Raw genomic sequence first — 13,930 nt, forward strand, 5'->3', positions numbered from 1 at the left:
CTTGGAACTAATGAAGCCTTCTTGGCTTCTACATAAGTTTGAGTTCTGAAAACTTTACCACCACCGCCTTTGAGTATGTGTGTAAGCTGGACCGTATGCTTTCTAATGGGGCCTCTTTCTGTAGATGAGTGTAAATGCTTGCCCATTAGCAAACATTTGTACTTGAAAGGTACTCCCCACCTGCTCCCCACACGATTGGTTACCTTTTTATTGCATCCAGGAAAGAAGCATTGCCAAAGTCACCGCGTCTGGCTGTAATGGGCTTATACATGCAAACAGCAGGTGTGCTTGTCCATGTTTGCCTGCATGTACTCATAAAACCAGGGCCTATTTGTTTTGCCAGTGTTTTTTTTAAAAAATCTCTACCTGTGGACACAAGCAACGAGAAATTTAAAAAAATTTAATGATTGTAGTTCAAACAGACTGCATAATAATTCCCTTATATTGCTTGACACTCTTACACTCGCATAACACCGAACTCCTACGAGTCCTTTCTTCACCTAATCCTGTTCCAGTCCACAGTAATAATCCACCAATCACCAATTGAGCAGGCCTGGAATACCCGAAGAGATCTGCCACATACTGCTGGCCAATGGAGGACTCTAATTTTGTCTACCAATGCGGGTCCCCACCAGCTACATACTATGATCGCTTCATGACATCTCACAATGACAGTCATATATGGGATAATAGTAACAAAGCCTAACCCAGTAGGTCTCCCTACCCTCTCCCCCTCCAACCTACTCCTGCTCAGGATCATAAACTTTAAACTAGAAATCTCAGAATGGGCAACCCAATGAATACCCAATTAAGTAGATTATAAGAAATACAACAAAGGGACCTGGAGAGAGGTTTAAAGGTGCTCGCTTCTTGAAACCCATAAACTGTGCACATAGGTTTCACCATTCTTCATTTACCAGACACCTAAGTGTTGCATCCCATAACACGATAACCGCATCTCAATGGTCATCACGCATGACATGGAAACAATTCCCACATAGGATCAAAACAAAAGCATTTCTCTTCCAGCAAGCCTTTAGCATATGCGAGTTGGGTCTCCGTTGAGGGCACCAACCTCCAGAGTGGCGTTTGGAGCTCCCTGCAGTAGTCTCCCTATGGCTTAGGCCCAAAGAAGTGTCCATGATACACTTTTTAAGAAGGCTACTGGCGCCCTTGTCTGCTCTCTGTTTATTGTTCTTTTCACAATGCCCCTCTGTCATGCTCACCTCACTTTTCTTCTACTTCTCCCAAATTTTCACTACATAGACAATTAAAAAGGACGAGTTAGAGGGGGCGTCAAATTTAGTATCACCAAGAGCACTCTCTGTGCAAAGGCCCACTCTGCTTCCAGCCACGCACCGACTCGCTTAAAATCCTGAAGAGTTTAAAGTCTGGCTCTCCCTCTGATCCCTGCCCGGCTAGATTGCTAGCAGCAGCAGCTAAGACTATTAATTCAGAGGTTAATAGCATTATTAATTTGTTCCTCCATACAGCCAGTGTCCCAGTGTCCTAGAAACAGGCCAAGATTTTGCCACTTATAACAAAGCTGTCATTAGACACTCGCAGTCCAGGGAACTATAGGCCAATATCTCCATTACCTGGTCTGGCCAAGGTATATGAGAAGGTTGTCACCAAACAACTTACTGAGTTTGTTAAGAGAGAGGGTCTGTTGCATCCCGCACAGTCAGGGTTCCGAGCCGCTCACAGCACAGAATCGGTGGTGGTGGTGGTCATGGAGGCCATCTGGGAGTGCTTGGATGCGGGCGGGAGGGCAGCATTGATTTTGCTTGACCTCTCAGTGGCGTTCGACACGGTCCCACACTCTCTTCTCCTCTCACAACTAGCCAGGATAGATGTGTCAGGTACTGCCTGGAACTGGCTTAGGTCCATTCTTGAAGGTCGGGCTCAGCAGATTTGGATGCCTCCGTCCTCCTCTCTTCTACAGTCTGTGACTACGGGAGTTCCTCAGGGGTCCTCCCTTAGCCCCCTTCTATTTAACATTTATGTGACACCCTTGGCCTATCTGGCCGAGAGCCTGGGAGCCAAGGTGATGGCCTACACCGATGACAGCCAGTTGCTCTTTACTTGGGACAATGATGACAATTCTGTCTCCTTGGCTCATCACTGTCTCTCTTCCTTTTTTTTTTTTTTTTTTTTTTTTTTTTAAACCTTTATTGTCAAAAGTCAGGACACAGCTATTCAGCCGACAACCCGGAGGTTCGGCAGCATCGATATATAGAAACAGAGATGCGTCCCCAGTACCGTGAAAGGAGAAGTGCAAAGGTTCAATTTTAAGTAAACACAAAAACACACAACAAACCCCAGCAAGGCAAGAACACTGAAAGCCCATGGTGAAGCCCCCCAGGGGAGGCCGGACCCCACTCATCTACCAGTTACAGACAGTGTAAAGAGGAAGAAGGGGGACAGCAGAGGCCAAAAAAGTCCATAAACCATACTGAGCTGGGACGAAGGTTAGGAGGAAAGCTGTTCTTCGGGAGGATCCAGATCCGGGGCAAGACATATTCCCCCCCTGTATTGATTCCACCGCCCCCAGATGGCGTGCCACTTCCGGGGGCGGCCTCAAGCGCAATAGACCGTCTTCTCCCTTAACATACTCCAGTCCATATTTTCTTTCCACGCGGTCAACGTGGGGGGCCCCGCGGAGCCCCACAATCGCGCGATATCTCTCTTAGCGACCATGTTACCCAGAGTCACCCATTGGGTCTGCGCCTCATCGTGGTCAGTGGGCCCCCAGACATTCAGGAGGCAACACCGCGCTTCCGGCTGCATAGCAATGCCCGTCACCTCCCCCATCACTGCATGGACTCTCCTCCAGAATTCCGTAATGACACCACATTCCCAAATGATATGCAGGAAAGTACCCACCATACCACATCCCCTCCTGCATAGGCCGTCCTCCGAGAATCCCATGTGAACCAGCCTTGGCCCCGTCACATACACTCGATGCAGTATTTTAAGCTGCACCAGCCTCAGACGCGACGGGATCGCGACCTCCTTAGGAGAGGAAACAGCCGACTGCCAATCCTCATCATCCAACTCGAGGCCATCCCTAGTCCACTGGTCCCTCAGCCCCAGAAGCATGTCCGCCCGGACGTTGATCAGTTTCCTATAGATGAGTGAGATCGTGCTCTCGGGCATATGGCCATCAAGGACCCGGTCCTCCAAAGGAGAGGACTCAGGCACCTTCTCACCCTCTACGAGGACTGATCGGAGGGCGTGACGCACCTGAATATATCGGAAATACTCGGAGGGCCCCAGCTCATACTCCGTCTGCAACTCTTCAAAGGACTTCACCTTCCCCTTATTCAGCACATCTCCCACCCTGGAGATGCCGATCAGGTCCCATTTATCAAACCCTTTTGTGTGCCAAAGCCTTCCCAGTCTCTCCGATTCAAACAGCGGGGTAGCGAGGGTGAGCCTATCCTTCCAGCCCAGCGAGTCAGTTGCCATCTTCCACACACGCACTGCCACACCAGTGGGCCCCGTGAGGGACGAGTCTAGGGACCGCGAGTACAACGCCCTGTAGTAGTTACCACCACGCAGCAACCACCTGTCCATGGCATACCCAGGGCTGAGGGCAGGGCCATAAAACCCATGATTAATCGCGCTCAGCTGGGTGGCCCAATAGTACCGTCGGATGTCTGGGAGCGCAATGCCCCCGTCGTACCATGGAAGCGTCAACTTTGCAATAGCTATTCGCGGCCGCCCATCCCAAAGCAACGTTCGTTGGAGGCCTTCGACCTCCCGAAAGTATTTGGCCGGAACCCAGTCCAAAGTATTCTGCAGTGCGTAGAGGAAGCGGGGAAGAGACATCATTTTGAACAGGGCCGCACGCCCAACGAGGGAGAGCGGCAGCCTCCGCCAGCCTTCAACATCCCGCCTCAGGCGTGCTAGGGGGGGGAGCAGGTTCTTCTCATATCGCACAGCAGAGTCCATGGAGATAAAAATCCCCAAATACACGAAGCCCTGCTGAGCGACCTGTATCGAGCATGTTCTAGGGATCGGTGGAACTTCGCCACTAAGAACATACAAATACGATTTACTCCAGTTGATAACCAGACCCGAGTTCCTACCAAAAGATGTGAGTACGTCACAGACCACTATAAGTGATTTCTTGGGTGAGGCAAGATACAGCAGGATATCATCGGCATAGAGCGAAATACGGTCCTCGTGTTCAGGCGACCATCTAAGGCCCCGTATATCCGGGTGCCAACGTATCCACGCAGCCAGCGGCTCTAGGGCGAGGGCGAACAACAAAGGCGACAGGGGACAACCCTGCCGAGTACCCCTCCCAAGCTGAAACGGAGTCGACGCCCGACCATTCACCACCACACTCGCAAGTGGCCCCTCATACAGCAACCTCACCCAGCTCACAAAACCGTGGCCAAAGCCGAACTTGGCCAGCACGGCCCACAAATATGCCCATTCCACCGTGTCAAAGGCCATCGTGGCGTCAAGAGACGCCACAATAGCTGGTTCACGCAGCGTGCCCGCCCTGGCGATTACACCATGAAGGCGCCGAAGATTTAACGCTGTGTTTCGGTGCGGGATGAAGCCGGATTGATCCGGGTGGACCAAGTCACCGAGTACCCTAATCAATCGGGTCGCCAGGATTTTAGCCAGAATTTTCGGCTCTGCGTTAAGAAGTGAGATAGGCCTAGATGAGGCGCACTTATCTCGGGGTTTGCCCTCTTTGTGTATAACCACAATCGTCGCCAGTCGCTGGTCCAACGGGAGGGTCCCACTCCCCCGCGCCTCCACAAACATGGCGCGCAGGTGAGGGGCGACCCTATCCGGAAATAGCTTGTACAGGTCGACCGGCAAGCCGTTCGGTCCCGAGGCCTTGCCCGAGTTTAACGCGCGGATAGCCCCCGCCACCTCGTCAACCGTTATGTCACCATCTAGATCGTCCCTATCTATATCGGAGAGACAGGGCAACTCGATATCACGGAGGAGGTCCCACGAGTCCTCGGGCGGCCTATCCGACACTGAGGCATAAACCCTACAGAAATAGTCCGAGAAACACTTTACAATCCTCTCAGGTTCCACAATCGCCTCTCCCCTCTCTCCCATCAACTCTGGCACAACTCTATTGACCCGTTCTTTTTTGTCCAGCCAAGCCAGGAGTTTCCCTGCCTTGTCACCAACATCATACAAACGGCCCTGCTGTTCCCTACTGAGGGTCTTAGCGGCGTTCGTCACCAGGTCCTTATACTCAGCTTGCTTCAAGCAAAGCTCATGCAGTGAGGACTCTGTAACCTCCTCCTCCAGCGCTCCCTCCAGAGCCGCGATCTCCTCCTCAACCTGCAGAACCTCGCCATCTCTCCGCCGCTTGGCAGCTACTACTAGGGAGAGGGCTTCCCCTCGGAGCACGGTCTTAAATGCTTCCCACAGCGTCACTGCCGAATCCACGGATCCCTGATTGTCCTTGAAAAAAGAAAATTTTCACTTTCTTTATCAGCGCGCTGCGCATCTTGGGGTCTCGGAAATACCACGGGTTGATAGGGGCCACCCTTCCTCCTCCCTCCCGACCCAGATCCAGCCGGATCCACACTGGCGAATGGTCAGAGATACCACGCGCCATGTGCCTCGCCTCGGAGACCAATGAGGCATGCGCAGCCAGAGTGAGTAGGTAATCAATCCTGGAAAGACTACCATGTGCCCCGGAGTGGAACGTGTATTGGCTCTGTGTGGGGTGCCGGAGCCTCCAGCAGTCTATCAGGCCAAGCGTGTCTAGGAAGTCTGGAAGCCACTTCTGAGCCCCCCCTGTGTCTCTGGGCGGGTATCTATCCAGCAGGCCGGAGCCAACAGCGTTGAAATCACCTCCCACCACAAGCATACCCCCCGGGAGATCCAACAGGGCCCTACCCAGATCTGTGAACGTGGAGGCCTGCAGGGCCGGCGGGACATAAACCGAAACTAAAACCAAAGTTCTTCCTTCCCACCGCCCCGCCACCGCCACAAACCTCCCCCTATCATCAACAATGGTGGAGTCCACCTCAAATGGTAGCGAGGCTCTGACTAGGATGCCCACACCCCTGGACCCAGAGGAGAATCCCGAATGTGCTATGAATTTATAACCCTTCCTATTCAGAGCATAGCACGTATTACCTATAAGATGCGTCTCCTGCAGCAGGGCAACATCCGGCATTGACCGTTTCAAGAATTGCAAAACAATCCCACGCTTAATGCGATCCCCCAAACCATTAACATTCCAGCTTATAACACTTAAACCCCTACCCCCCATCCTCAAACGTAAAGAGGCCCACCCCACACCCAAAGAGCCACCATGGAACAGTCCTGGAAAGAATCATCATGCCTTGCAGAAATAAACCCCCCAACAACAAACCCAAAATCCCAGAAACCCCCCCCACCCTGCACCCCTGCTGCAGCTTACAAAGCCCCCCCAACTTGCAGTGTGCCTGTCGCCCTACAAAACCCAAAATCTACAAAAAGTACCCTAAGGGAGGAAAAGAGCACCCCTCGTCCTCCCGCAGCCCTCCGCATTGACTGCACTCTATTCAAGTCTTCAAATATAGCCAAATCGAGTCAGACCGGCTCCGAAAAATCAGCCCTGCCCATCCCGGCCACTGTCCCCATCCTCGGCAATGTCCTCCCCCGTCCGTCGCCGGGGCAAAGCGTCCAGCCATTCATCGGCCATAACAGGAGAGTCAAAGAAGAATGTCCGATCTTCGTGCACCACACGTAATCTGGCAGGGAAGAGCATGGCATACTTCAGATCCCTCTCCCGGAGCCGCCTCTTCACCCCCAGAAATCCCTGTCTCTGCCTCTGCACCTGCTGGGTGAAGTCCGGATAGAAATTCACCGACGCGTTCTGGAAGGGGACCGGGCCCGTCACCCTCGATGCTTGCAGGATAGCGTCCCGATCTCGAAAATGAAAGAGCCGAGCGACGATCGGCCTCGGTGGGGCACCCACCTTGGGCCTCCCACCCGGCACTCTATGGGCCCTTTCAACCGCAAAGAACTTTCCAAGACCCTTAGGCTGCAGATGATTAAGCACCAAGTCCTCGACAAGCAGGTCAACCGAAGCCTCATCCGAGGACTCCGGGACCCCGATGACGCGCACATTGTTGCGCCTGGCCCGGCTCTCAAAGTCCTCCAGCCGGCGGGCGGCGAGATCACTCTCGGTCCTCAGCTTACGAACCTCGATCTGCAGTTCCGTGACATCATCGGTGAGGCCCGTGGTCTTGAGGTCCAGGGTCCTGACCCGTTCATTCGTTTTGCCCAGGTCCGCACGGATCAGGTTAACATCCACCAAGATGGCATCCACCTTATGCGCCAGGGCATCAAACTGTCTCCCAATCGAAGTCTGCATCCCTTCGAGCGCGCCCATGACATCCTGTAGTGAGAGCTCCGGGGCCAAAGGCGAGGCCGCCTTCTGGGTATCCGGCGACTGGCTCGACCCACTCGGTGATCCCTTCTGCAGAGCATAGCGGTCCATACTATTGACTTGGGTATAGGCTCCCCGCCTGGTAGACTTAGCCTTCAGCCGATCCACCCCTGCTTTGCCCGACATGGTTGATACCAAGCAGGTCGGTTCAGATAAGACGGGTCCCTCTCAATGAAAGGAATCAGGAGTGATCAGTTCTGCAGTGGGCCACCAGAGTAGCCTGCAGAGCGTCCATAGGGTAATAAAGCCACCAAGAGCTCTCCAGGGGCAGGGCTGACAAAGGGAGAGAAAGCGAAAGTGAAAGGACGGGGACCTCCGTCCGACAGTTCACACCTCGCCTGGCCGTTGTTATTCAACTAGAAGTCGGGCATCCTGCCAACTCTAGCCCCTGGCATCCCTCGGAGATAGGCCGCAATCTTCCGCCAGGCATAAGTCCGGTTCCCGGTGGGCGATCCGACCGCGGGTAGCATCAATCGCCTCCCTGACAGGTCATCCACACGATGCCATGCATACCGACAGGATTAGAGACAGGATAGTCGACGGAGGGCGCGAGGGTCTCGGGAGCTCAGAGCTCACGCGGCCATCTTGGTCAAGCGCTAGGCTCCTCCTCTCTTCCATTTTTAAATGGCTAGCGGCTGCAAAACTAAAATGTAACGAGGAGAAGTCAGAGAGTCTCCTGTTTGGAAAAGTCCCACCCAAGTTCCGGGAAGCTCTGTGACCACCTGAGTTCCCCCTGCCCACCTCAGAAGGGAAGCCGGCCAAGAACCTGGTGGTATGGTTTGATGAGTCTCTCCTTCTCATTTCACATCAAGAAGTTGGCCGGCAATTGTTTTGGTCTCCTCAAGACTTTAAGAAAGTTCTTTCCTCTCCTGCCCCAAGCAGGAAGAGAAATGGTCACCTGCGCTCTCATCCTGTCCCGGCTGGATTATGCCAATGCGCTTTACATTGGCATTCCTGGCTACCTGATAAAAAAGCTCCAGGTGGTCCAGAATATGGCAGCTAGACTTCTTTTGGGCATCTCCACCAGACATGGCGTGTGTCATCACTTGCGTTCCCTTCACTGGCTTCCCGTAGCTGAACGAGTGAAGTTTAAATCGCTGGTCCTAGCGCATGGTGCTCTGCATGGCTTTGGACCATCCTATTTGCAAAAAGCGGTTCACCTTCTATGTGCCATCGAGACAGTTGCGATTGGCATCCCATCGACTCGCACAGGTTCCTTGATTTAAGTACCAGAGGCTTGGTGGCAGTTTTCTGACACAGAGGGCTGCAGCTGCTTGGAACGCACTTCCCCTGGCATTACGTAATATCAAAGACCCCACAGTATTCAAGAAAAATCTGAAAATGTACCTTTTCGTATGCTAATCTCCTTGCTCCCCTTAAGACATCGTGCCGGGATACTCGTGAGTAGCCGTGCGCGTTAAAAATCCAAATAACAGAACATAGTGTAGTATGCTACCCAAGTAGGCAAGCTCCTCAGTGCCCCACATAGGGGTATTAAGCACTATATAAATGTTACAATACATCTGGTGTACTTAACCATGGTTTTGAGTAACAGACACAGAGATGGTCTAAAGTTTAGTCAAGGGTGTCTATCTTTTAATTTTGCATTTTGAAGAGCTGCGTCTTTATGTTTTATTGATTTACTGATTCCATACCAGTTCCTTTCCACATACTGTCCTTTAACATCCATGCAAGGAAGAGTTCTTTTGCAACACACATTCCAGACAGTCCACAAAGGCCACACCAGTGAAAGGCACGTACTGTTCAAATGTATTAACTTGATATGATGCGCTTAGAAACTCTGGCATCTAGAAGGATTGCGAAATTTTCCAAATGACCGGTGCCTCTGAAAAAACAGCAGGGCTGAGGCAGAGACAGGGTCAGTGGTATGACTTGCACTCATCCAGCCCTAAAAAACAGTTGAGCTGTCGCACACTTACATCTTCGATCGGCCCCCTATGACCCATGTGTGTCATGTTGGCAATTGGAAAACATTTGGCGTGTGATTAACAAACTTCACTTTGTAGAGTGTTTAGTAGTACCGTTAAAGGTACTACAAAATGTAAGTTTTACCTTTACTTGTGAATGCAGTTTTCTGCCTCGACTGTGGAGTTATAGCACACTTGAGTATAGGTTTTAGTAGTAAATATTGGAGCGATACAGGGGATTGGGCGGAGAAAGGGGCAGACTTTCTTGTAAACGGAATAGATTTAGGGATGAGTAAGAGGGGTTTAGGCAGGGTCAGGGAAGGGTTTTGGGAGGGATATCGCCCTACCACACAAAAGTAAGTCAGCTGCTTTACTCTGAAGGTGTTGAGATGTAACTTGAACTTTTGTGGTAAGTTTGTACTCGGAGTTTCTGAATACCGAAAGGGGTAAACTTACTCCAACATGTAAACTTACTCAAGTCAAAACTGTAAGTTAACTTTGCGAATCACACCCTAGGTGTCAGTAGAGAGTATAGTGAAATGTAGGTTCATTTGCACAACTAAACCTCTTCGAAGTAGTCTTTCTGGTTTCCACCTGACAAAAGCTGTTTTTCAGGTGTGCTGTCTACATTTCTCCTGGTTGCAGTCTGCACGGTGAATAATCAGTCGCATGCACCTTGCAGACTTTTGTCTTCTTTGATAGCTGTCATGCTTCTCGCCCAGTAGGACAGGATCTGCTAATGATAGGCATGATGCTTCTGTGTGTATGCTGTGTTGTTATAGGAGCTGACCCAACAGGTTGAGCTTGCTGCCTTAAGTGCCTTGTGCCTTTGCTGTGTGTGACAAAGATTTCTCTTTTTCAGAGGGTCCCACCATGGCGCACATCCTGACCTACCAGAGCTCTGAGATCGACTGGTGCGAGGGTAATTTCCAGCACTCGGTGCACGTGGCGGAATTCTACAACACGGTGAGTGTTATGGTGATGGTTGGTGACCTGGGCCCAGTGTCATGGTCATCCGAAACTCCTCTCAGTAAATGATACACAGGACAGCGAGCGACCTTTGCGTTTTTCATTCTAAACAGTGTCCTTGCCTAGTTATTTAGTCTGTACTCGGCTCTAGCATCCTCCTTCAAGGCCGCCATCTTGATTCCAGGTGTAGGTGATCTGTAGAGATCACATAGTTCATACAATTTAAGAAGCTACTTCTGAGCAAAGCCAAAATTGTCCCAGAATTTGTACATCACCTACATAAACTAGGAAACCCTCTTGAGAGATTAGCAGGGCCTCACCCATTGATTTGGATAAAAAAGCATTGGCCACAGTGATAATGACACGTGTTTTCTTGAGAATCAACAGACAATTAAGCTTGTGGTGCGTACTACATATTTTGTGAGATTTCGTCAAACATCTGTCATATGCAAGAAAACTGCTCTCATTTGACCGGCATGTTGAAGGCACATTTTCATTCAGCTTAAAAAGGTTGCGGTGTAGCAAGGATTCCTTGGCTTTGTGCAAGCAAAGAAAATTGCCCCTTTGACTGCTGTAGGGTGGTAAAATACATCAGGGTTCAATAGGTCGCGCGAGTCTTTGAGCCCTGGTGCTACCGCACTCGCTGCACCAATGGTAGCTACACCCCTGTGTGCAGGTGAAAGGCCCACATTGCCTATTTCAGTGGCTAAAAAAAAGAATACATTCTGCCATCGGGTACCTAGCCTTTCTAAATATTCAGACAAATGGTTCTTAACCTTTTTGACATCTGTGAACCCCTACTTAATCATTACTGGAATTTGGAGTTCTTATTGGAGTTTAGGGAACTCAGAGACCCCACTGACTCATTATTAGAGTCCAGGGTACCATTCCTAGGCAAATTTGATGATTTGAACCGCATAACCTCACACAAAAACTCAGAAACAAGCATTCATCAAACACATATACAAATAATGAAATATTTTATTTAATTCACAAATATAAAAAAATCACAATTATAATGGAAAGGTTGGAGCTTTTCTAAATTCAGTTGCGGCCACTCATCATCTATGCTATATTCTGTTTGATGCACTTGCCCTGCTCCTCAAATCAATCGGAGGAGACTAACTTCATTTTTAACCACCAACTTCAAATTCCTTCCCAATTTCACAACGTTTTAAAATGTCCAATATTACATTTTGCTTCTCTTATTATGTACACTTTATTATTCTGTTGATAAAGTTTAGTTTTCTAAGGAGTTGTGGACCTCCTAAGTAGGTGTTGCGGACCTCCAGGGGTCCCCAGACCCAACTTAAGAACCAATAATTTAGACTCGTAGAAATATACGTTTAATGTGTACATTAACCTGCATCGAGCATAGTGGATTCTTGAGCGCTGCACTAAGGAAATGCATGTTATGTCACCTATAAGTATGTTATTTACTAAGAGCATCTCTCTCATTTACCTTGTAGAAAACGGTGTCTATTACTATATAACTATTCCTGTTGGTTCCTTCCTACCAAGTCAAATAAACGTATTTTTTCTTCACGAAACGTCATTTTTAAATAACCTAAGTGATGGAGCGTCCATCCACAGGTGAGACATTTATTTTGAAAGCTTTCAGACATGAACAGTAGCAGTGTGTGCTAAAGGCTGTCTTCTGTATGACTGACCCATCCCCAGCCCAGCTGGCCTCCCAGATTCCCTGGCCTGTAAGGAATTCTCCCCAACAGCCCTGTGCGCGCCTGAATATAACTGTATCTCTGTCGTCTCATATGTCCTTCACTGACATGAGTGTTCAATAAATAAGTCCGGCAGCAAACATTCCATTCCACTCATTTGGACCATTTTGTAACTACGAATGATGCATTGCCTGTCACAGGCACACACACCGGTCTACTCACAAGGGTACACCTGCCAGCAATTCACAATTTGATTCATAGCAGGCGATAGCACATCTTCTACGGATTTACTGTTGCCCGGGATTGTTGGATCTGGGTAGACAAACATTTTCCCTTACAAACTATGGCCCCTTTTAAACTGATTTTGCAAATGACAGACTGTTTGTGCTTGTGAGCATTTGAGCGCGAGCAGGGGTGGCCCTTGCCCCAGATTTGTAATCGGCTTCTCGGACTCCCTCCTCGCCCTCCACAGAACAGCGCCCGCCCTCTTCCGGTCCCTTTGTTGTGGACGCCCTAGTTACAGGGTGAAAGGTAATTAAACGCCTCTCACAATCGACCGACGCTACTGTGACCAACACGGGCGAAGCAGAGAGTCTGGGAGGGGCGGTGACAGAGGCGGGGTTTGTAGAACAGAGACAGATGGGGGATTGGAATATCCAAGAAAAATAACCCTGATGCACAACCGACGCAGTAGGCTACAACACTTGGATTTAGGTCGACAATAAACTGTACGACTGGCATGTCTCAAACAGTGCTTCAGCGCCACGGCGGGTGTAGTAAGCGCTATATGCATCTAATTACAACCATATAATACAAAACGTTTTAAAAACTGGGTCCCAGGGATTTGCAGATTTCCCCAGCTGTAAGTGCACATTTCGCGTACGCCATTCCTGGAGGCTGCCCGGGTAATCACAGAGGAGGAGGGGCAGTATATTATAAGATATATTTATAGAGACTCCTGGCAAGATATTTTAAACCTTCTGAAAGTCAGAAATCGCTGGTGGAAACTTAGGATGCATATTACATATGCACTGTAATATTTACATCAGGGCACGAGTGGGGGGGGGGGGTGGGAGGGGACATGCTGGTGGACGGCGTCCACCCACTTCTTTCACAGGGTGAACGCTGTCCACCCTGCCAAGAATTTATTTTGGGCCCCTGTGAATAATGTGCTGAACTCGTCCTAGTGTAATTTCCAAACACCGGGACACTTTCAGCAGTGCCTGCATGTTGTCTGCTTTCCTTCTGCAACAATGTGCAGGCGCTGATGGGGCTTTCTTATTTAAGACTCCTGCTGAGCCCATAACAAAAACCTAATCTGAGGGGTCATCAGGCCTCCTTTTGTTGGAGTCTCTTGGTTGGGAGCAGTCAGGAGCCTCACACCTGATGCAACTGAAGTGAAGGGGAAACAAAGGCCAGTTGCCCGAAAAATTGAAAAAAGAAAGTCCCTCAGCAGAAAGCAATTCTGGTATTTTACTGACATCTGCTGGTCGTTTTCTATCAAGACCGTTCAATAGAGGCAGTTGATTTGAAAAAAAGTCCCTAAGCGGAAGCAGACAAGTCCTAGGGCTGACCTCCACAGCCCACAAAGTACATACACATATAAGTATATACTAAAGTATATACAAGAGGTCTTGAATGCTCAACCTACAAATACAGACGAACAATTAATAGATATTTAGTTCAATAAATCCTTTGAAGTTCTATCCTGTAACAGGAGGGTATATTTACATTTTGGGTAGTTGACTCCCACAATCTTAAAGTTGAGGGATAAGTTAATACCATTTTGTTGCTAAGGAAACTGCCAGGCACGATTATTATTGAAAGACTCCCTTCTAGGCGTTTGATTGAATTAATCAATTCCATTAGGAACTAAGTATTTGCAAAGTCAATCTGTCTGGCATTGGCTGCCGGCCTTTATG

At 49.6% G+C, this 13,930-nt stretch overlaps 1 protein-coding gene across 6 annotated transcripts in view; it reads left to right on the forward strand.

The window, feature by feature from the left end:
* ACER1 (alkaline ceramidase 1) overlaps positions 1–13,930 on the forward strand; it is a 163,436-nt gene that overhangs the window by 52,798 nt on the left and 96,708 nt on the right. For all 6 annotated transcript variants that reach the window (XM_085638647.1, XM_085638650.1, XM_085638648.1 and 3 more), the window contains exon 2: positions 10,223–10,326. In XM_085638647.1, the coding sequence (XP_085494773.1) occupies positions 10,234–10,326 (93 nt within the window). In that variant the 5' untranslated portion in view covers positions 10,223–10,233. The remainder of the gene's footprint in view (positions 1–10,222; positions 10,327–13,930) is intronic.

This window comes from Triturus cristatus, chromosome 12 (assembly GCF_964204655.1).
Source record: "Triturus cristatus chromosome 12, aTriCri1.1, whole genome shotgun sequence".
In the NCBI taxonomy this organism is placed as follows: Eukaryota; Metazoa; Chordata; class Amphibia; order Caudata; family Salamandridae; genus Triturus; species Triturus cristatus.